Source organism: Anas acuta, chromosome 1 (genome assembly GCF_963932015.1).
Source record: "Anas acuta chromosome 1, bAnaAcu1.1, whole genome shotgun sequence".
NCBI classification, from domain to species: Eukaryota; Metazoa; Chordata; class Aves; order Anseriformes; family Anatidae; genus Anas; species Anas acuta.
In genome coordinates, this window is record NC_088979.1 from 165,084,610 (window position 1) to 165,108,743 (window position 24,134).

Below are 24,134 nucleotides of genomic sequence, written 5' to 3' on the forward strand. Positions count from 1 at the left end.
TAAGGTGTAATGCAGGGTTATATATAAGGTCTCCTGGTAGACAGAAACATTGGAGCAGAGCAGCAGTTGTGATCTCCTACCCATGAAGGCAAAAGCACAGCCAATGTGGGAACAACAGGGGAGGGCTGTGAGCGTGTGGCTGATGGCATGCCATTACTTAGTAAGGAGCAGGGCATTTCTGCTCCAAGTGACCCACTTAATGGTTGCATACTCCCAGCAAACATGACTAATGCAGATGAAGCAGATAAAATACACATGCTCATATTAAGGAAGAAAAAACCTTCAATTATACTGTTCCATGGCACTAATCCCATTAAACAGAGGCTGCATACGGAAGTGCCACTGATGGGGAAACTGCATACTAACCAGATGAAAAATCAAAGCAGGGAACAATTCCAGGTGTCACTGAAAGATGATGAGCTGTTCGGTTTGGATCTCTGCAGAAGTGGATCTAAGGACAAAGGCAAAGATGTGTAACTCTATCCTTTGCTGATGCATGCTCTGCCTCCTGATTGCCCTAAGCTTCTGCCAAAGAAAATGCAAAGTTCCCTTAAAAAATGATTGCTGCCCTGTGCCATGTGTGTGCCCGTGTCAGGGAGGTCAAAAGTGGAAAAGTGTTACCTTTAGTTCCCCCCTGAGTTCCCCAACTCCTGGGAGCTGGAAGGATTTTTAATCCTCATACAAAGGGACTTTCAATGCCTTCTGTATTCACTGATTCCCTGGAGTGTACAGACACCCATCCCACCCCTTCAGCCAACCTTGACAGTACTTCACCTAGCCTAAAGCAATGAGTTAACAACATTTTACAGTCCAGGAGCCAGCTCTATGTTTTTAATTTAAAATTTATTTTATTTTGCTGAGTAATGTACGCAGAAGATCAGGCCCACGGTCATATATCATTGCCAGCACTTCACAAATTTTTCCAGAACACTCTGAAGGAAAAAAAAATACATGGTGGTAAGTAAACTACTGAGAGTAAAGAACACAGATAATGTGAGTTGTAAGTTAGCTGCAGGCATCGAGCTAAAATTCAGGAGGCCAAATGCATTTTTATTTTGTTAGAAGCCGTTCCCCATCTTAGTTAAGTCTGAGTCTAAGTAGCCTCCAATGTTTAAACATTTGTGGCATTGTTTAACAACCTTTGGAGGCTTTGGAAGGACTGGGGCTTTCCTCTGGAAGAATTTCTTTTAAATATTACGTTCCCTGCATGCTGCCAAGAACGCATGCTGTGAGGTGGTGGTTGTGTTACCTGACCGTGTTAGCCCTTAGCAGCTTTCTCGATGGCCTGAAACCCTCAGGAGAATACAATTAATGTCCTACAAAGAAGTAAGCATTTCTGTGAGGAGGGGCCTGGCTTCCCCCACAAAATATGACACAGCCAGGAAAAAAAGAAAAAATAAAAAAATAAAAAGGACTAGAAAGGAGATTAAAATAGAAAATAGTCATTGTTTTCATGTTTTATAAAACCACACAACTTTGCTCAGTGAGCCCTCCAGTCCTTGAAGCTGCACTTCATTGCACCTGCCTTCCCAGCCTGGCAGATGTTTTGGGTTCATCTGTAGGACTGAAAATGCATGTAGCAGTAATGAGGCAGTCTGACCTTGACTAACAAGTAATGATCACAGTTATTGATCACAGGAGCTGAAGGCTAAACCCGTGTTTGCAGCTCGGTGAGGAGCCTGGACGGAGCTGCAGTGCAGAACCAGGCTGGCTGCCTGGGAGGGAGACTTGAGGAGGCTCTGGGCCATGCAGCTGGTGCCACAGCAGGCCGGAGGGCAAGGCAAGACCAAAACCAGGGGCCAGGCCAAAGTCTGGAGGGCCAACAGTCAAAATCACCCATTTTGGTCCCAATCAGGGTGCCAACAGGGCTGTGGCCAGGCCGGTTATTTGGGAGCAGGAACACGGGCAAAAGGAACTGATCAACGCGGCCGATGCGCTCAGCAGCTAATGAGATCCTGGGAGACTGAAAAGCGTCCAGGTGGCTGCCTACCGCCTGCCTGCCTCCTGGGATTCAGGAGGAATGGCTGTAGGTTTGGATATTTTTGGAGTACGAAATAGCAGACTCGGTTTAACGAAGCACGATTCCTCCAGTTCACTGAATGTCAAGAAAGCACATTTGCAGAGCAGGACTACAGCAACTAATGTTGTACCACTCAGAGTGAACTAGGGCTTTGAGCATTTATAAATATTTGGAGCAGTACTTCCCCGTGAATTTATAGCCTATTTACTAATGATTTAATTATTGTAGCATCACAACTCTCATACAAATAATTCCACTTTGATGTTGTAAACTGTTCTGTAATGTGTAAGGTCTTTAAAATACTGCAATATCGATGGCTAAATATCTAATGGGAAACAAGGTAAGGAAAAAAAATATTGTTGGGTAACATGATAAAATGTAGTAGTTATATCATTAAATGCTTGTGTTATTATTTGATAGAATCCAATATATTGATGTATGAAATGCCACTACTTGGATAGTTACAGATAAATTACCAACAATAGGCTAGCCTAAAAGTAAGACTGGTTAGAGAAATCACAAGAGATCCCGAATACAATTTATTTCCTAAGCAGATTGATAGATTGGAAACTAACAAAGGTTCTCTAGAATTCTGGAATTTACTAAAGACTTGTCATAAAATTCATTTATATAATCCTGCATTTATAGAGGACACCTCACAGCTATAGAACAAATTTCATTATGCCTGTCCTTTCCTAAATTGAAGGTAGGAAACATTTTAACTACATCTGTATTGCCAGTGCTTATAAATTATTTATTCTGAAATTGTATTATTTTTCATTGTGCATTAGCAGTGAATTCATGACTGGCTGATCAGCTATTAAGAACTAATCAGAGAATTGGAACTTGGGCTTTTGACACAAAGGGAAAGTTTCCTTCAGAATCTCTTTGGGGATTTGCAGACAGCCACATTTCACCACTTATTCTGAGTTCCTTGATATTTTACCCACTATTAAATATTCCTCTGGAGTTGGAAAAAAAGCCACTCCGAAGTGATTTATTTTCAGGAAGTTTAAGTAACACATGCATATGTAGATTAACAAAACTGTGTTCTGTCTTTCCTCTCTGCATAGCACTGTTGGATCAGATGCCTGTTCACCAGTATGGCATCATGTTTGGATGAATCCTCCACGCTTTACTGCGGCCAGGTATTCTTAGCTCACTGCAGATTTGCTTACCCCAGGGACACATACTCATTGTAGCAGCTACAGGCTACACCTAGACCTTTCAGGAATCTTGGCCTGAAAGGATGGAAGGGACACAGGGGGCCACTGAGGGCATCCAGGAGGGCATCCAGATGTCCCTGGGAGGAGATGTCACCCTTACAGCTCCAAACCCAAGCTGAACAACCAGTTGCCACGTATACTGTCTGCTTTTCAGACCCAGACAGCACTGTGGAAAACATTAAGGCAAAACAGCACTCGAAAATAACATGTGAAATACAAATGCTAGGTGATTTGAAATAACTCTGTTCCAGGTGCTCTGTGGCACCACTTTGCAGGCACGAGCTGTGGCAAGTGCAAGCTGCCCCAGCCTGTTTCTGCTGTTTGGCTTCCTTTTCTTCACTTTAGGAGTTCAAAGCAGTGCCAGGGAATTTAGGTAGAATCAGTGAATGTACACATTTACACTTGAGCCAGCCAGTCTTCTATGCATTGTCAGTAGACACAAAGAGGCATTTCTAGGACACGAGCCATCCCACCTTCAAACAGAGAATTAAAACAGGTCAGGCGAACTGCACTGTACCAGAGCTTATCTTTGTCCGCTACTAGGACAAGCCCAGGAAGCTGTGACACTGAAGCTGAGAACATCTGAAGTTAGGTGGGATTAATTTCACCCCTTATTTTTAAAGGCTTTGGTTACTCCGGGTAGCAAATCCCATACCTTTTGTCAAACTTCCTCTCCTCTGCTATGCTATCCCGTGCAACTGCCCCACTTTTGCCCTTCATCTTTTTCCAGCTAATGCAGCAATACTGGAGTTGTTGAGAATGGCAGATCTGATTATGGTAGTGGAAGACAGAGAATGATAAAAAGTAAAATCAGCAACATATGGCAACAAAAAAAAAATCACACACACACAAAAAAGAATACTCCTAACTCCAAAGCAATTTCATCAATACGCTCAGTTTTTAATACTGTTATATTTCATAAGAAAGTTGCCAAAATTAGGCTACAGATTTGATATGAAATCCATAGAGGTTATAAGACTAAATGATGTAGAAGCAATCTGTTCTGCAGAACATTAAAATGCCATATTTATAACTAGAAGCCGGCACGGCTTTATAAAAAACAACAACAAAATACACACACATGCACACAAAGACCACGAATAAATGGCAGAGAACACAGCAAACTTTCGGTTCCCCAAATATGAAGGTTTTTTTTCCCCATGCAAATTTGCCTTGCAAATCACAGAGAACAATTTTGATCTGCCTTCTACATGAACTTTTTGGAATTAGCCAGACGGATGTGCCAGCACTGTGTATGTTATACATGTTATGCTACTGATTCAGGAGTTTTAAATTAATGGTAATTTTTTCATTGAGAGAAAATTAGCTGAGATATTTTTCATAACTTTTTAATCTTGCCTCCCCAAACATCAAATGCCAACAAAGCTTATATGTAAATGTCACAGAATAGTTGAGTCTTTGAGAGACCTTTGGAGAGGTTCCTCAAAGCTGGAACAGCTAGAAAAGGTTGCTGAGGGCTGTGTCCAATTGGGGTTTGAAGATCTCCAGTGACAGAGACTCCACAATCCCTCTGGGCAACCTTTTCAAGGTTGTGATCACCGTCAGAGTGAAGAAGCTTCTTCAAATGTTTAAATGAAATTTCCCCTATTTCAGTTGGTGCCCACTGCCCCCTTTCTGCTCACTGGACACTATCTAGAAGAGGCTGGTCTGTCTTTTTTACCATCTCCATCAGCTGTTCATAGCTTTCCCCATGGTCTCAGGCACCTGCAGTTCCTAGAGGCAAATCTTACCTGCTAAAACTGAAGGTACTGAGCACCTTGGACCTTCTGCAAATCAGGAAGGATGGTCTTTGAGCTTGGAGAAGGTGATCCCTGAAACTCAGTGAACTCTCCTGGACCCTATTTTCTCCAGGTCCATCTCTTATAGGATTCCTCCAAGCAGGTCCCTGAGCAGGCCCAAGTCTGCTGCCCTGCAGTCCAGCGTTGTGATCCTGATTTTGCATTGCTTCATCCTCTCAGGACCGTGAACTCCACCATCTCACAGTCACTACAGTGAAGGCTGCCCTCAGTCTGCACACCCCTGAACAGTTCTTCCTTGTTTATCAGTATGAGGTCAAGCACTGAGCTTCTCATCATCAGTCCTTTGATCATTTTTGTCAGGGAGTAACAACTGATGCACTCTGTAAATCTCCCCTGGACTGTTTGTGCCCTGATGTGTTGTCTCTCTAGCAGATATCGTGGCGGTTGAAGTCCCCCTTGAAGACAGGGGCCTGCAAATGTGAGGTTTCTTCCTCTTGTCTGACGAAGGTGCCTCAGCTACTTCTCCCTCAGCTGGTCTATAGCCAAGACCCATAACACTGCCCCTGTTGGCCTGCCCTGAAGTCCTAACCCATGAGTTTCCACCTGGCTCATCAGCTCTCCCTAGGCCGAGCTCCATGCGTTCCCGCTGCTCCTCTCCTTCCCCGCCTTGAAGGATACCTGGTCTGTCCTTCCCAATGAGCCTGGATCCACCATGGCACTCCAGTTGTATGGGCTATCTCACCACTTCTCTGTGATCCCAGGAAGACTGTAGGAACAGCAAACAGACCTCTAATTCCTCCTCTTTCCTTGCTGTGCTGCATGTGTTAGCAGACAGGGTGCTGAGAAGCACCCAGTTGTGCTGATTTCCCAGGAAAAACTTCCCCCATAGTGATGTTTTCTTGGCATTTCCCTATTTGCTATGTGTACACCCTTCAGTGCTGTACTGCTGGTCTCCAGATCTCTTGTCCACCTTTGCTTGCTGACCTGGCCCACCACATCCTCACTCAGCTGTGGGTTGTCATTTCTCTTCTGCATCATTTCTTGTTTCAAGCCATCTTTTCCAGGTTGGCCAGCCTGTTGGCAAAGATGCTCTTCCCTGCTTAATCAGGTAGCATTCTCTTCCAGCAGCCTTCGACCCTTAAAAAGGACCCATGGTGAAAAAATCAAGTCCCTGCCATTAACACCATCTGCACAAACAGTTGTTAATCCACAGGATCCATCCACTCCTTGTCAAGCCCTTGCCCCTGACCAGCAGAATCAAGAAAAAAAGACACTTGGGCACTAGGGTAATGTAGTCATGCTTGATAAACTTCAGGCCTCCCCAGCAGCATCGCTGGTGCACATCTGGAAGAGCAGCAGGGAGTAGTGGCTTGAGGACTGGACAAGCTGTGTCAGCCTCTTCAGAGCATCCCAGGTCTGGGACCCAGCAAGCAGCAAGGTACTACATCAGATTCTGCAATATTGATTTTCAGATTTTCAGATTTTCAGATTTTCAGCTGAATGCTCTTCCCTTCCCTCTTCCTCCCTCTCAGCTCCAGCCCCAGGTCAAAGCTACAGAGGAGGCAGTGCAAGAGTGAAGACAGAAGATGTTCACTAAAAAAAAATAAATTTAAATTCCCACCTTTTTTTACACACTTATTTAAACATCATGGAGCTAGTTCATATCTCTATTTTGATATTCTTCCGAGAGCTTTAGGTATGTGAGTGATCAGTCTTTGAATGCCAGCCACATGAATTGTTGTGTTTCAAATTATAATTTTGAGGCACTCAGTTATATAAGGCCTTGAGCTTTTTGCTGACTGAAGTTGGGTAGCTGCAATACTTTTAACCTGTATTCTGCGCTGCTTTGTGATGTCAAGTCTTCAGGCAAAAATGTTGTCTGTGTTGCTGAAAATACAGTTTTGGAAAAATATAATGCAAAAAGCAAGTGGTCTGTTTTTGTGTCTGTGCTTACATCTTCTCACCATCTTCTGAGTAATCAAGTTGCAAGGAAGGAAGGAACTCTGTCTCATGTGCCACATCACACTCTGACTAGGGCTACTGAGAACCTTTTTTTAAAGGGCAAGGTCAGAGATTAAGCTGGGAATCATCAATTCATTGAGAATGAAATTACTCATCCAAAAGGGTTAGCCTTGGCAAAGGTTTCAACTGCTTAAAAAAGAGCGTGGGACAAAAAGTCTAAAAGACTAAAATTGTCAGGGTTTCATTTTGACTTTTTAAAATTGCAAAACAAAACAAAACAAAAGTAATTAAAAAAATCCTGGATTTACCTCAAATTTTAATTGAAAAATCAGAATGAATGCTAGTAAAGACATACTGAAGTGGTAAAAAGTCAAAATAAAGCAAGCAAAGACAATCTAAATGGAATGTTTGGATTTGCTCCATCTGTGGGGAGGGAGGGATTACAGCCCATGGAACGGGATATTGCCTTCTCCTCTCTGTTTGGGATGCTATTTTCTTCATATGGATCAGAACTGTTCCTGGCACAGGAAAACCATCTCCTGCCAAGTTCTGGGACTGAATATGTATCTTGTCCCTGCCGGTGGTGCTACCGTGGGCATTTTTAGCAGTAACAGAGTTCTGGCAGTGGCTAGTACGCACTGCTACAGTGAAAATAAAATAAAATAAAAATTAAAACAGCAACAAAACGGAAAACCCCAACAAACAGAAAAACCCAACAAAATGAGCTCCAAACCAGGAAAACTGCAAAGGTCAAATAACTCCCTTTAAGGTAGTGAGCTTGCTCCTTTCATGTATAAGACAACTATGAGAAAGTTGTGCAGCCTTTAGACAATACATGACTTACATTTTTGCAAGACCACAGCAAAACATTGACTATATCTATCAGATTTCATGGCATTTTATCATGTGAAGTAACCAATGATGCTAGAAACAGTGACCCCTCTGTATATGGTTTTACTGTGGTGTGAAAGTTAGATATGTTCAGGCCAACCACAGGCAGTGCAAGAGATACAGCTTATTCTACTTAATGTCTTCTTTTTCTTATGACCTAACTACTTGATATGCATTATAAAAAGATTTGTTCTAATGTAATAATTTAATAATGTATCAGTTTCCACATACAACTTAGTAAAAGGTTCCATTCTACAGTAATATTTTAGTTGGTGCTCTCGTGGTTTCTTTTTCTGATACTTTTTTTTTTTTCACAGTAAGCACTATATATATATATTTATACATATATATATATATGTATAAAAGGCAGTAAGTTCCAGCCCCCAGCAATGTCCCTAAAAAACGACCAGGTGCACTGTACTTGACATTTTAACTTCTATGCTACCTGTGGGATACTTGTACATCTATTTCTTCATTGATTTCAATACATATTAACCCTTTCCTTTTTTTACCCAGTTTATCAGTCCACACTCTATCCCTATTTTCTTCAGCTCTCTCTAGGGCTCCTTTGCTGTTACTTTTGGTTTATATCTTCTGTATCTATGAGCAATCCCTATAATGTAAGACAAGAGTCACGATTTAATCCCCAGAGAGTTAAAAATATTGAGAAATGAAAGGTGCTGAAGTTTTATTATGTCAAAAAGTGTATAATCGCATTTGATTTTTTCCAAACCATGTCATTTCTCTTTGTCTTTTATTACAGTACCTCAAAGGTTATCAACACTCTATTTCTTTAGCTTGCTGCTACCCCTGCCTGCAAATATGTCCCCTAAGGGAAAATTTGCTCTCATTTCACAAAAGGAGAAGCAAGTGCACAACAGAAATCTGTGAGAGGTGTTCATTCAGCTCTACGCAGGGATTTGTATGATTTGCCACGTGATAGTTCAGCAGAACTTTCTATGCTGTCTGTGGCCCTGTTTATAAACCACAGCTTGCTTTCTGGGATGCTGTACTTTCCTTTAGAAAGCAAGTAGTTCCTCAAAAAGTAAACACTACCCAGAAGAAATAACAACAGCTTTGTATCATATCCTTCATTGGCTAGCCATATAATTTGGAATTGTCGTTCTGTAAGAGTCGAAAAAATTGCTTCTTGCAATCCAGTGTTTTAAGAGGAATATTCAGGATTTGCTCTTTTCATTGTGTACCTGTAAATCTCGTACTTCCGCACAGAATTTCATCGCGGTTTGAAACAGTACTGAGGAAAAGGCATCTCTTTGTGGCACTTGGGGAACCTTGGGCTTTTTGTTCTGTAAATAGTTCAGTGAGGGTGTTCTCATTTTCAGCGGCTGATGATAACTTCCATGGTGATTGTAACTAAGCCAGCTACCGCAGGCAGAAGCAGAAGAGGAGCACTTGTACCATCCCCTTGTTGTAACTCAGTGCTCACACCAGGAGCACTGCCAACAGATTTCAGGGGAGGGTAACCTTGGGCAGTGAGTACTGTGCAAAACTGTTGGGGTGAGCTGACCTGAAATCAGCCATGACCAGGAGTGAACAGCTATGGTCAGAAGGTCATGGCCTTTCCTGTGGCACATGTCTGCGGTGCTGAGCAGGACCCAAATACTGTAAAACTGAGCCTTTGGTAGGTGCCTAGTACTCTGACGGGGTGTTCAAGCGGGTATTCAAGTAGGTCCTTACATCCAGGTCCTTACTAAGGGTCTTTGCATATTTCTGTTAGTATAAAAGGGACTGAAAGCAGGTTAAATGCTAAATGGACCCCCTGTCACAAAGCTCTTGATCAGAACTGAGCAGACCAAGCTCCACAACCTACACATTTCCCATAACTTAACCAGTGTAGCTTTAGTTTATCTGTAGCCTGAATACGCAAGCACATAGGATGCACACTGTGCTTAGGAGAACTGGGCCTGGATGCGAGTGCCAAAACCATTTGTTGCAACAGGCTGTTAGAGAAATACTGACAGCCCTCTACAACAGCTTCAGGCCCCCCAGGTACAAACCCATGCCCATGCTCTGTCCCCAAGTGTCCTCATGGTCTCTGCCTGGAGGTGGCCGCTGCTCGGAGCCTCTCCCTACAGCAAACATGCAAGGCAGTGATGCAAGCTGCAGGGGGAAGGACTCAAAAGTGAGCACAGCTGATAAGGTCTGTGTACTCAAGGGAGAGATCAGATTCCCTGATATTTAATAGCTCCGTGAGCAGGATACTCAACTAACATCTCGGGGAGACAGTTCAAACTCTTCTTCCTCTGATTTGGGCCAGTGATTTGACCTCAAATCACTATCCTCAGGAGGCTTGCCCTAGCTGCTGTGCTATAGGGCAGTTTTTCCTGTGTCTCTTACCAAAGCTTTTCCAGTTTGGAAAAGACTGTGCATTCAATAACCACAGCTGCACGTTTCATACAGACATGTTTTAAAGCTTTTTGAAAAAAAATTCAAGATGTAATATTTTGAAAAATGATACAAGTTCATGAGGAAAATCTGCACCGGTATCTAATGCATTCTCAGGTGATTTGAATCCCAACAACACCCCAAAAATATCTGTCTGGCTTCCAGTCCAATACCAAGGCAATACTCAGCTGTGAGTTTTGGATGAAAAGGAGTTTCCCTCTAGACTAGAGGTAAGTTTGAATCACTTTTGGGAGCTTAGATCTGTCCCCACTCCTTGGCGCTGATGTTGTCTAGTTTAACACTTCTGGCTTCTGCACATCTTATTTTTTTTATGTGTATCGGTCCTCTGGAGGGGCCACTGGGTCTCACCTCAGCATGTCTCGAGGTGGCAGGCTGCAGGAGGAGGAGGCCAGCCTTCGTCTTGTGAATCTGCCCCTTCCCGTGTCACTTGTTTACAGCTGGCTGCCACTCCTTCTGATTGCACAAAGGGAATGTCTGCATGAAATGTAATCAGTGTTGCAATAAACACCGAACAATTGTTCACTTTTATTAAACGCCTTCTGTGTTTCTTCATGTTACCAAACATAGGACACCCCAGGAAAAAAAAAAAAAAAGAACAAAAAGTTATCAACTAGTATGTTCTTAAAATCTGAGGGCCGTATGTTATATGTTAGAAAAATCACATTACATCATTATATTTCTCCCTAATTGTCACACAGACTGTGCTGTGCAACCTTTTGCTTGGATTCTTTTTTTTTTCTTTTTTCTTTTTCCCAGTTTCTAGCTATCGCAAGTTGCATGTTGTAAGAAGTCCCACCTCCCCAAATTCAACATGCTGGGGAATAGAGTACCCCTAACTTCTCTGCATAAGTCCTCTTGGTCTTGCAGACGGGATTTTTATGTTTTTATTTATTTATTTTGCCACAGAGACATCCGCTTTTGGGGCCTGAGATTTCACTGGAACGTGCTTTAAAAAACCCTAATGGTGTGGCGAAGGACAGGACCCCTTATCTTCTGCTTGTTTTGTGGCTTGCGTTGTGGATGTTGGGCACATCCATCACTCTTTCTTCTTTCACTTTCTGTTGCCACCTCCGTTACTTAGAAAGCTATGTTTACACCGCCAAGTAGACAAATAGACGTGAGAATTAAGTAAAAGGCAGGGAGCAGCCGTTGGGGTGCCTGGCGTTAGGTGCTTAGCGAGCAGCCCTTGTGGCACCACGCCGTGTGCCCGGCCAGCCCATTTGCCTGTAACAACGCCGGAAACCATTGGCTCAGCCCAGCCAGGAGGAGGTGAGAGCCTCACAGACAATGTTAGGGCTCTTTCCCGGCCCAAACGGCTCCTCGATTCTGTGAAGTTTCCCCAAGTTCAGGGCGGAGGTGGGTGCTTTCTGCAAGTACGCTGGGGATGTGCCACTGCGCACAGCGGGGGGCTGGGGCTGTGAAGGGGCGCTGCGGGAGAGCAGCTCGGGACCAGCGGCCGGGGCTGCGGCCGCCTCTGCTCGGGGCTGTGCGGGGCGGCCACGTTGGGGCCTCCCCTCGGCGCGGGGCGGGCGCCAGGGGAACATGGCGGGGGGGGGGGGCGAAGGAGAAGAAGGGGGGAGGGGAAGGAGGGGGGGGGAGGGCGCGCGCGCGCGTTGCCAGGCGACGGCGGCGCGCGGCGGGCGGGGAGGCGGCGCTGCCCGTTACGTGGTGACGTGCGGTTATATGAGCGCGAGCGGCGGGAGCGCGGGCCCTTTCCCCGCCAGCCGCCTCCGCGCGCCGCCGCCTCGCTGCTGCCGCCGCTGCCGCTCCCCGCCCGCACGGCCCGGCCCGGCCCGCGCAGGTACCGGCGGGGGGGGCGCGGCGAGGAGGAGGATGAGGAGAGGAGGAGGGGGAGGAAGGAAGGAAGCGGGGGGGCAGCGCGCATGGCGCCGGGGGCCGCCGCCCGGCCTGGCGCTGCGGGCCTGGCTCCGCGCCGCCCTGCCCGCCGCCACCGGGGGGCCGCGGCCGCGCCTCAGCACGGAGCCGCCTGAGGCAGCGCCCCCGGCCCCGGCACGGACCCTCCGCGCCGCAACCACACCGCCGGGGGGCTCCGCGGGCCCCTGAGACAGCGGGGGGGGGAGCGCGGCTGCCGAGCGCCGCTGGGCCCCGGCGTGGTGCGGAGCTGCCTCTGCGCCTCGCCTGGAGCTTGCTAGTAGCTTGCTAGTAGCTTGCTAGTAGCTTGCTAGTAGCTTGCTAGTAGCTTGCTAGTAGCTTGCTAGTAGCTTGCTAGTAGCTTGCTAGTAGCTTGCTAGTAGCTTGCTAGTAGCTTGCTAGTAGCTTGCTAGTAGCTTGCTAGTAGCTTGTTAGTAGCTTGTTAGTAGCTTGTTGATGCTAGTCTCCTGTAGGACCTCTCACTCTCCTGGTGCTTAGGGCTAACAGAATTTGAGGTTAATGTGCTATGAAACAGAGGTGATGTAGGTGCCTTAGTACCAGGCAATGGTTTAGGCTCCTGGGGCTTTAGGTACCCGAAGCATCCAGTACAAGGGCTTAGGGCAGGCCACTGACACTGGAACTGGTGTTTGCATGGTTTGTGTACTGCTGCGCAAGAGGCGTGTACTAGCCATGTCCCTTCCTGTGTTCTGTGACAGGTCACGCATGTCACATGTTCTAGTTTCTGGTGATTTATTTGTTTATTTATTTGTGTATTTGTAGAATGAGAGTCTTATCCATAGGTCTTATACACAGGTGGTAGATCTGGTGCCTTTCAGAGCACCCGTTCCTCTCCTAATGTTTATAGGACAGTGAAGTGCTGCATCCATGCAGGCAGCCCAGCATTAAAGCAAGTGCCCAAAGCAGTGGGTTTGCTGTAGTGGTGCGTGTCTAGCCTGTACCTCACTCAGAAACTGCTCTTGGGGGCAGGCAGGGGAGCTGTTATGGTTGTCACCTCACCAGGCGCCCTGAAATGGGTGCTCTGCTTTTTTCTCAGCTTCTTGCACACGTGCAGTGCTAGTTATACACAAGTGAAACCGAAAGCCAGGCAGTGTGGGTATGTATGTTATGAACCCTTTAAAGAGTTTTTGCAGCACTGAGACCGGAATCTTCCAGGCTGACATCATTTTCCTTAATGGAGTGACAGAACTGCAGATCTTCAAGGAAACTTTGGCTTACCCTGCTGTCAGTTGTGTTGGTGCATATCTGTTCATTTGCTTAGCTCCCAAAAGTTGAAGCAGTTGTACCAAGGAGAACTTAATTCAATGTGTCAGAGATCGTATCCCTTCAGGGGAGTGAAATGGCTGGAGGATTTGAATTTCAGCAGTGAAAAAATCTCAGGGGAAGCGAGACAAGCATCTATTTGAATTCTTGATGAAAACACTTGGTGAAAGCCCATTTGTTCCAGTAGGCCAACAGGTATAATAACCATGTGTGTCGCATCTGTTTGTGTCTGCTGGTATGGCTGTAACCCTGTTCATCTGGGGTTCATCCATCATCATGGATCCTCTGATGCAGCTGCAAACATGGTGCATCTCAGACCTAACTGCCAGAGGTCTGGTTCTTCTTTCTTTGGGAAATTTGGGCAGGTTGCAGAAAATTGAGATGTTTTTTAAATACTTGTTTGTTGTCCTGCACTTGTATATACACTCCATGGTACAGCTTCAACCACGTCTTTTCTTTCCTTCCATGAATTGTTATCACTTGTATTTGTCTGGTACCAGTAGGCACACGTAGAGAAGACACTACTTTGCAGACAGAAACAAGACTCCTTGGTGCCAGTTGTGTTTTACTACAACTGGGGTCTTCTGAGAGAGCTGCTGGCTGGGTGGCTGCCTTCCATCCAACTTCCCATTAGGAAACTGGTTGGTAAATAACAGGGCAGGACAGTCCTGTACAGGCGGCGTTTAGTCTGAGGATTGGTTGTGTGATGATTAACCTGATGTTTATGGGTCAGCTTTCATTGGTAAATTACTTTGAGTGCAAAAGCGATTATAATAAAGTTAATTTAATCTATCTGGTCCTTGCTCTGCTCAGAGGCAAGAGCAGTTCCTCACCAGCTAACTTTGTTAAAATGGAGAGTAGTTCTTGTGTCTTGTGGGCTCATCTCAAAAGCCAGGTGTGCCTGGAAGGTGTCAACAGCAGAGGTTGTTTGGGGGATTTGTTTGACCTTCTGAAAAATCAAGCTACTAAAAAAGTAATCATGCATTGTTTTTATAAGAACTTCCTACGCTCAACAAAACTAATGCGAAGGGGAAATTTAATTATCAGTATGGCTTCATGTATTCAGTGAAAGATTGCAGATGAATGCAGCTGAAACTGTAGCCTGCAACAACGAAAAAAACAACCTCAAACCTTTGTTAACTTACATTTGAAATGTTGTATGTAGTTTTATTTTTGTTCATTATTATTCATGTCAACATATGAATAGTTTGAGCAACTTAGAGCAATTTCTTTTCCCTAAAGCTTAAACTTTTAAAATAATTTTCATTTTGACTATTTGTGATCTGTTTTCTCTGCTGTCAGAGGCTAGGATGGGTGATCTTGCTTAGCAGAGAAGATGGAAAACTGTTTAGATCTTAGTATTGGGGAAATACAGGAGGCATTTAGGGGGCTTAATGTACATATACACAGAAATAACTTACAGTGGTGATGTTCTGGATTAACTTGCAGTGACATGGGCAGTTGCACATCAGCTCTTTCACCTGGTCTTTGTTGACTCTCAGATGAAATATGGCTGGCTTAGTAGCTTTTCATGATCAAAATGTAAACCAAACTTTCTGGATCTGAAAACTTCAGTTTGTAGCTGTAGCTACAAAGCATTCAGCTGTGGACTTACCATCTTCCACTTATATGGTTAGATGCTAGCATTAGTCTCATTTTTAAGTGCTGGAAATTCTGGTGAAGGGATTGGACTAAGCGGGTACTGGAAATCTGGTGTGGAGCAAGGACCCAGGCTGGAATCACAAGGACTCGTTGCAGTTTCTGACTACCTGTGGTAAAACCAGTGCAGCCCACTGCTTTGTTCTTGGTGTTGGTAAATACCAAAAGCTCCAGAGTAGAGGCAGTTCTTCCACATTTCTCCTGGGACGGCTTGTCCTTGAGGGAAAGCTTTCTTTGCCAGCTCTAGTTTGAAAAGCTGTTTTAAGCATGGAGAGGTTTAGGTTTTGGGGTGGGGTGGAGGGAAAAACAAACCACCCCCCTGCCAGTTATACTGTTTACATCCCAAACAGCGTTCAGTCTGTGCTTCTGAATTTCCTGATGCCTTCACTCCCTTGTGCCATTTCTCATCGTTTGCTTCTCAAGTTCTGCTCATCACAGGTTGTGTTCAGGTACCTCTGGAGCTGGGCCCTGAGCTCATCTGCCTCATCTCTGCCAGTGTTCAGCAGGGAATTCAGGTCTTGTCTGCTTTTGTATGTTGAATAGAAGCGTTCAGTGGGCTCAATGCAATGACACCTGTGTCTTTGCAGAGCAATTTCTCAGTATTTTGGATTCTGAAGTCATTTGAATTGCTGCTTCTAATGCGTGTTACTTTAGATATTAGTACAATTTACTTTGCCTAGGTCGTATCATCTTTTTTTAGGCAGACCAAACTGGTGAGATCTGCACGGCTTGGCCTCTTAGCTGCGGTATCACCTTCTTTGCTGTGAGGAATTTATTAGGTACTTCTGCTGGTGCCAAAAGCACAACTGAGTGAAAGTCAGATGCAAAAGATAATTTTGTAAGTAAGCCTCACATTCCTTGGCTTTCTACAGGTGCACTCTCTGTTTCCAGACACTTGTTAAATTCTGCATCTGTAGTTGTTTGCCAAGTGCCTTGCTGCAGCCATAACCACCTGCATACTTCTCCTGGGTCCCACTGCCAGCAGCAACGTCTCACCCCCAGGAGCCACTAAACTGTATCCAAGGTAGATCATTGTCTTCAGTGAATGCTACCTTGTTGAAAGCAGGACACCTGAGAGCTTGCAGTGTAGCAAGAGCTTCATTTTCCTGGAAAAATGTAGAACTGAAGCTAACAAGGTGCTAAATACATTGTATGAGTTTCAAGGGCTTCTCAGGGAGCGGATGAGTTTCCCATGTTGCATTCATTAGATGTTCCAGCAAAAAAAAAAAAAAACAAACATCTGAAACTGTAAATAAATAAACTCACTGTTCTTTTTAACTTTTCAGATAAGGCTGTAAAAATGCTTTCTAAATGAAATTGGATAGAAACCTTAATGCTGCGGTGGGTGAGTCTTGCAGATAGTGTAACTGCCAAGGTGGTTGGGTTTGATCCTGTGGCAGTCTCAGCAGTCAACTGCCTCTTCAGCTGGTGTTTTGGTGTGCACAGCTTGATACTGCTCAATGTTAAAATGCAGCCTGATTTCTGAAGTGCTTTGTTAAAACACTGGTTTTGTGTCACTCCTTCAGCATGGTCAGCAAACCAATTTGTTGTACGTTATGTACATCATAAACTGTACAGAGTAATACTCTTTGGAAGTTGTAAACATCTTTTTGTACATGAAGACTTATTTCAGCCCTGCAGGATGGGTGTTCCTTTCCCCTTATCAGCGATGGAAAGGAGAAACTGCAACAAGCCCTGCTGGTCAGTTTGTTTAAAAACCCACCATCCTTGGTAAGGCATTTCAGATATGAATTTAAACTTCTGGATTCATTTTCTAATGATGAAACACTGTCCCAAATAGAAATTGGTGTGTCTTCTGCTACAGGATCTTGGCATCCAGAACAAAGGCCATGCTGTGTTAATTACTCTATTTTTAGACCATGATCAGATCAGTGGCAGAGCCAAACATGCAGATATAGTTCAGTCCTGAATTTAAACTGCAATTCTATAGTCCATTTCTTTCTCTTTATGATGACTGTTTTCTCTGCAAAGGTAAACAGGTGGTACCTAAAATGAAAAATAAACACTACAGAAATAGAGGATTTCACTACTTGTCAACTGACTCTTCATTTCCTGCTTTAAAGATTAGAGCTTTCACCTTGACTAAAAAGTGCTTCCACACAAATGAAAGCGAGCCCTGCAATTACCAGTAACGAGTTAAATTAGTTATGTGTGTGATCACTGCCTTATTTTGAAGTGTTTTTTTCCCATAGTGTAACTGTGTGAAGTTTCCATGCAAGCTTAGTACCTCCAAGGTGTAAAACTTGTGCTTGCGTGCCATAACAGGTATCGTGCAGAGGCTTGCAGCAGGAGTGGAATAGCTGCATGGCACAGGGCTGCAGTGGTTCTCCTACCTGAGCAGGAGCAACAGTGACAGCTGGAAGGGGAGGGAGCAGACAAATTCAGCTAACTGCATCATATCACTGGGTTCAGCAGTAACATGATCCAGAGTTTTATTCCCCAGTACCGAGTTCCCAATCTTGCTGTGTTATCAGAAGGCAAGAGGCAGGGTTTGTTTTCAGGTAACTCCGAACTTGCCTAACCCCATTCCAGGGCTATTCTGAGAGGTGTCCTCCCTGTGGTGTCCTCCTTCTCTTGACCCTGCTCTTACTCATGCATCTGCACATCTAACCCTGCACAAAAGAAATACCTGGCGCTTCTTTTAACCTTGCTCTTATTCAAACACTGCAGATGAAAGGGGCACACATAGCTGAGGAAGAACCAGCTTTTCCAGCAGTATTTGCCAGTTACATTGGCTTTAGCTGGCTGGGAAGCTGTATGGTCAGCAGAGAAACTTGTTTCTTCCATCTGCTAAGACATGCATCTCCCTTGCGGTGGCCTGAGTGCTTCCATCTTAGCCAACTTAGCAGTGGCATGTTGTTAAAAGTTCTCAGTGTGTTTTGAGAAACACAACTGCTCATCTGAGATGCTTATCCTATAAATCTCTGCCTGGTCCAGAAGATCTTGCTCAAGCCTCTGCTAAAAAAAATTCCCATGTATCCCCGTGCCAGTTAGCATTTCTGGCTGTTGTCTGAGTGTTGGATGTAGTGCATGAGCTGGTGGTTGCACAGTGAACTGCAGCAGGACAGATGGCTTTGGTTTGAGCTCCTGAGGAAGGGTCCAGTGGCACCTTCTTGTTTCTGTGCTGATGGAGCTGGATTCCTTGCCTGCACCGACACTGTTAGGCCTTGACAGCCTTTACCCTTACACTGCTGCTTTCTTGTGTGTTAGCTCCTGCTCTTATTTTTCGAAGCTTGCATTTGGGCAGACAGTCTCAACTTTCTGCTCCAGATTTGAGGCATTTTATTTGTGTTAATTTTTGCTCTCCTACATTAACAACCAGAAATCTTTTGTTAACGGCAGGACTGTGAGGCACTGACAAAAGGAAATAGTCCCTGGAGAGCTCAGTGGCTAATAATGTCTTTCATCAAATAGAAGTGATGCCTTGGTGTTCCAGCGCAGGACTGTTCATCTCATTTAACTGAGACTGATTTGTTTTTTGACCTTCAGCTTTCCTAGGGTGACATCTTTCCATAATATGAATATGATCTGTTTGTAACACATTTGTATCCCGTGTTAATGGGATGCACAACAGCCTCTTCATGGTGACTTTCCATGCTAATAGCATGTTTCATGAATGTGGTTGCGGAAGGAAAAAGAAAAGACTTGGGCCTCTGCTTGATTCCCTTACGAAACAGCACTTGTTTTAAACCTGACACGTTATTCAATTGCTCCTTTTTGAAGAAAAGCTAAATGCTCTCCCAGCTGCTGCTAAACCGTGTGATCCCTCCCTGTGTAACAGCTTTCCCATGTGGTAGTTGGTACCGTCTAACACTTGTGAAATGATTGATGTGTTTTCTTACATCTTGGTACCAAAAATCCTGGTCTGTAACTGTGCCATGTAGTACGTGCCTCTAAACTGTTCAGCCAGCTCTGACATCCATGGAAATGAGACGGCACCGAGCGTCGCAGCTCTTTGAAGTTACAGACCTCTCTTGGTGGTTACAGCAAACTACCTACAAGAATTACTACAAACATCTGCACTCCGGGAGCCTGGTGGTGGATCTCCGTGCTACGTCCTTCAGTTTTTGGGTGGGGGTGGTTGGTGCTGCTTTATGTAAAGCAAAGGGTTGCAAATTGTCCCCCTGGAACGCCGGGCAGCAGCACGGCTCCGAGGGAGCTGCCAGTGAATGTATTCCTCTCGCGTTTCCCAGTCTGCAGCGAGTCCAACTTGGCTGGTGTGGTGTAATTTGTCTGGCACCTTTGGTTTCTGCATGCATTGCAAATAGCAGTTGACAGGACTTAATCCTGATTTTTTTAAATGCAACTAGCTGTCTTCCAGCTGGGCTTCTTCTCATTGCTGACATCTGACTTAGGCCACTCAGTTTATTTTGTGTTGCAGCTTCGTAATTGTACGTAGGGCTTGCTAATTCTAGGCATTTTCTGCTCACATCTTACTTTCAGTTGCCCAAGGCTTGCCAGCGACGGAAGGAGGCTGAGACTGCTGTGCTGTGGGAGAGCTGACTTGCCTGCAGTACTCTGAATTACTGGCTATTGAGGGAATTAGCTTGGGCAGAAGGTAGATTGCTTTTAAAGATGTGAGGCTTGGCTTCGGTATTCTCAAAAGGCCTGTTTGTGTCCCTTGGACGGCTTGAGAAATTTCTCCTACTTGCTATAGCAAGCTAATTGGGTGAGTAACTCCTCCAGAGGGAAAATGTTTCCTGGAAGGGGCAGGATGGGCATGGTGCATGGCAGGTCACCCACAGAGGTGCTGAGCAGCTGAGATTGAGGGCAGACTGCCAGGAGAAAGCCATCCGGCTGCAGGCACTGGGGCTGGGGGAGGCCTCGCCTTGGCAGCTGGCTGCGAAGTCACCTCGCTGTGACCTGTCCTCCCGGGGCTGGGACGATGGCAGGGTAAGGTGACAGCAGCACGCTCCCACGGGGTGCTCAGCCTGACCTTCTGCAAGGGAAGGCTGCTGGGCACAGCCACAGGCTTTGGCGTGGGCACAGGGGGCTGAATGTCTACAGCTGGTGTCCTAAAACTGAGCTCCACCTCGGCGTAACTGCTTTGTGAAGCAATAGCTCGTAATTGTCAGGGGTTACTGACGGACAGCTTGTGGACAAATGCATGGCCATGTTATTACTTTCTGCATGTGTAGGGCTGCACTTCTTAAATGACACCTCACTTCCAACTTTCTTTTTAAGCATGATGACAAAGAGCACACTTTTGATACTGTTTTGGTAAGATTGAAATTTTCGAGGGAGATCTGATAATTTTTTTGTACTTTTGCAGCACTCAAAACTGTGACTAAGCGCGTGATTTTTTTTTCTTTTTAAGTCTCCTAACCTTTCAGTTATGAAAAAGAAGGTGCTCCTTGTGTGGCAGCAGGCTTGTGATCAAGCTTCAGCTCTCTGTGAAAGGTTTAAAACACTACCCTTTAGAAAGCTCCTACTGTAGCTTGTGTTTGTGTTCTTTTGCTTCCTTTTTGTAGCATTAACTTCCTATGTGCTGTCTTTAAAGCTGAGCACAGATAAGATAAGCATTTATTTTCCTCAGTGTTTTTTTTACAGTAAGCAGCAAAACATCTTTCCCTGTATGCGAAGCCTTGGGGCACCTCTGTCTTTGACCATAATTCAGTGCTCCTGGCTGTAGCTGCTCAAACAAGAGGGAAATGAACGTTTTCTGAGTGAGGAGGTTGTTTGCCTGCTGGATTGGAGCAGTGGAGACTCATAATCCTTCCCTTGCGTCTCCCAGGGATGATGCTTCAAGCAGTGATACCCATGAACATCTCTCCTCACTCATGTTGAGGTGCAGCTGCTGTTCCCAATCCTAAATGAAAGGAGTGGGGAAGGAGAGCCATGGTATTCTTCTGGAAAGCTGAGTGGAAGGAGCATTATATGCAAAGATTCGGTTTTGGGGAGATGATGCGTTTTAGTGTTGCTGTTGTATCTGAAGCTGCCAAAACTGAGACCTTGTAGTAAGTGTTGTGCAAGACCGTCTCCTCTTAGGGAAGGTGTTTCCTCAATACTCATCTGCCTCTGCAGTTTTTTCACCAGTAGAATTGTGTTTGTAGAGAAGCTTATGGTTATTTAAGTAAATGACAAGCTAAATGTGATGCAACTGTATAGCCACGCTGGTGGGTAGCACAGATTAGTCTGCCTGCCAGCACAGCGCTGCTGGCACGGTGCCTCGCAGCCTCGTCACACAAGAGCTGCTTTCTAGAGCTGGCAGATGACAGTGCCATGACAAACAGTAGTGTCTCCTCACTTTGAGGAAGAAACCTCCCAACTGCAAATGTTCTGATACGGAGCAGTGTAAAAAAGCAGAGGGCAGATTAAACACAGATATGGCAAAAGCTGATGCAAGGAGAACAAAACAGGGTAAAGCAGATAGGAACACGCTGAAGGGAGGTTCTGAACTTGCCAGCTAACGTGGTCTACTTGAATTCCCTGAAAAGACTTTTTCAAAGTTGTCCAAAGGCTTGCAGTGAGCTGGGCCCTTGTTGCAGAAGGTACGGCCCTGAAGTAAGGGGGTAGAGAGCAGGCACAGCCTCCCCTTGCAGAGATGGGAGCTCCCCAGGCAGGGCTCTGCGCTGCTGTGAATGCTTTCAGCATGGTCACACGTGGCCTCGGGGAGAGGGATGAATAGTGAAAGGACGAAGGTGGTTGATGGGGGCGGTTATTCAGAACTGTAGAGACAAGGACCCGCTGAGAAATTCAAGAACGTGGAAGCTGCTGGTGAAACTTCATCTGCTGCTCTTGCTCAGCACAGAAAAACTTGGCTTAATATCTGCAGGCTGTTGTAACTAAAACCCACATTTCGGTGCTTTGATGCTTGAACAATATCAGCTCGCCTGCATTGTTTCAGGGAAGACAAATCAATTTCATATACTAGCCCTTATTATGGGCTTGTTAAATATCTGTACTTGCAAAGCCAGTGTTTTTTTTCTGAATGTAGCTGAAAGCTACAGGAGTTTCTGGGGGAATTCTTGCTCTGTCATTGCTTGTAGATAGCCATCTGCTAATGGCCTCTGTTGGGGATGGGATGGATACTTGTTAAACATTGTTTTAGCCTGACTCGGTCATAGCTGATCTCATGGCATCATTTAGAAAAAAAGCTCAGTTGAATTTTGAAGTCAGTCTGTTTCAGCAAACCTGTACCTGGAGTGCTTCAACTGCTGGCTTGGGGAGACACCTGGCTTGTGGTCCCTGGTGCACCTTTGAAAGAGCTGTCTCCAGATAGATAGAAGATGAAGTGCTGTTTTATGTGGAGAATGGAGATGGGGAAATGTTGATCTCTGCATGGAGCAATAATAGTTAATGGATTGTGTCTGTCCCACTTGTATGACAATGTGCAGAAGGCAAAGTGAGCTGTGCACCTAGATTGGGGCTGCTAGCCTCTTTACAAAGGTCCTGCATGAAGGTGTTTATTTTCACAGAATCACAAAATCATCTAGGTTGGAAGAGACCTCCAAGATCACAGAGTCCAACCTCTGACCTAACACTAACAAGTCCTCCACTGAACCGTATCACTAAGCTCTACATCTAATTTGGCATTGATAAAACCTTTTGCAAACCAGAAACCGTGCTAATTGTGGTATTGCTCAAGAAATATGGAGGCTTCTAAAAGAGCTGTAGTTGTTTTAAGTTCTTAGTTTCTGTAGGTCTTCAGTCTCTGCTGTCACTTATTTGAGAATGGTTTGGGGAGGAGGCTGGGACTGGTCTAGAGGCAGCTTGCATCCATGTGTGAACCTGGGGTCACACAACAGGCAAACACGAGCTGGATCTTACAGAACTTCCAATGAGTCAGAAATGTTCCTGGAACTCGTCAGTTTCTTAATGAATTGTTGCACGATCTTGGGTTTGTGGTAGTGCTGCTGTTCTGTTTGATAGGAAATACTGCATTTTTCTGAAATAGATGGACAAACAGCTGGTTTTCTGTTTTTCCATGTACGAGGGAATTGAATCTGGTTACATGCAACCAGAACATATTACCAGAAACATATTTTTGTAGTCTAGATTTCTAAGTATTGTTTTGCTGGCAGAAAGTGTTGTTCATCTTGTAATACATTTGAGAACGCATGTGCTTTGTGGCATGCGAGATGTGCAATAGTCTCAACACGTCGTGTTTGTAGGCTTGAGCATGCTTATGGTGATGCTGAGGTACTTAAAATTCTGATTGTTCAGGACATGGAAATTAGCTCTGTAATTAGCTTGGTGCAGTGTCATCAAATTAATTATATGTGGCAATTCTCTGGGTGTTTTGAGGAACTACTTGGATTGGTTTTGTAAAGTTAGGATTAAACATGAATCCACAAGAAGGCATGTTTAGTATTAAAGAACATGATTCAGCAGTAAGAATTGTCTGCAATTACATGCTGAAAGTGAGTAAAATTTAGCAAAAGGGTTTTTAGCACTCTTGTTACTTTACTTTTTCTCAGATTACGTTTCATAATTTTGTTACTTTTAATTAGATAAGATTAGTTACCAATTTTTGATATTAACACAATCCTGTGATACAAAATGCGATGTGTTTTTTTTCCTGGTATTTAAATGTATGTTAGTAGATTTATTGGCTCTAAACCAGAGTGACATTTTCCAGTATTTCTGTATGCTTTAGAGTGAAAGTTCAAAACATTTGCATGGGGGCTATGCCACTTTAGACTACAATATGTATTTATCCTATTTCTAAAAGCTGGCATAGTTTGTTTCCTTTTAAGTGTTATGGCACTTGCCTGTAGAGCTTGTAAATGAAATCTAATGCTGTTTTTGCATTGTGTTTTCTTCTAGGGTTTGAAATCTGAGCATGGCAGACATCGACAAGTAAGTAAAATCTGTAGGTTACTGAGGCTGTAGCTGTCCTGTTATGTACTTCAGATGCCTGTTCCCTCCAGATATATGAGGGACAGGGTCTATCTACTACAACGTGATCGTGACTTTGTGGCAAGATGAGTTTTATAGCATTTGCAACTCGTGCTCTCCTCCCACGTGCTTATGCCAAATTGGTTTGGGATTTTAACTGTATAAGACAGGGGT

At 44.7% G+C, this 24,134-nt stretch overlaps 1 protein-coding gene across 6 annotated transcripts in view; it reads left to right on the forward strand.

Annotated features, from left to right (window-relative positions):
- Nucleotides 1-11,518: 11,518 nt before the first annotated feature.
- Nucleotides 11,519-24,134, forward strand: part of NAP1L1 (nucleosome assembly protein 1 like 1) — a 28,078-nt gene continuing 15,462 nt past the window's right edge. For 2 of the 6 annotated variants that reach the window (XM_068669140.1, XM_068669144.1), the window contains exons 1-2: nucleotides 11,957-12,087; nucleotides 23,889-23,921. In XM_068669140.1, the coding sequence (XP_068525241.1) occupies nucleotides 23,905-23,921 (17 nt within the window). In that variant the 5' untranslated portion in view covers nucleotides 11,957-12,087; nucleotides 23,889-23,904. Of the gene's footprint in view, nucleotides 11,660-11,956; nucleotides 12,088-23,888; nucleotides 23,922-24,134 lie in introns of those variants that run through there. The other 4 variants (XM_068669145.1, XM_068669146.1, XM_068669141.1 and 1 more) reach the window with 3 other exon arrangements.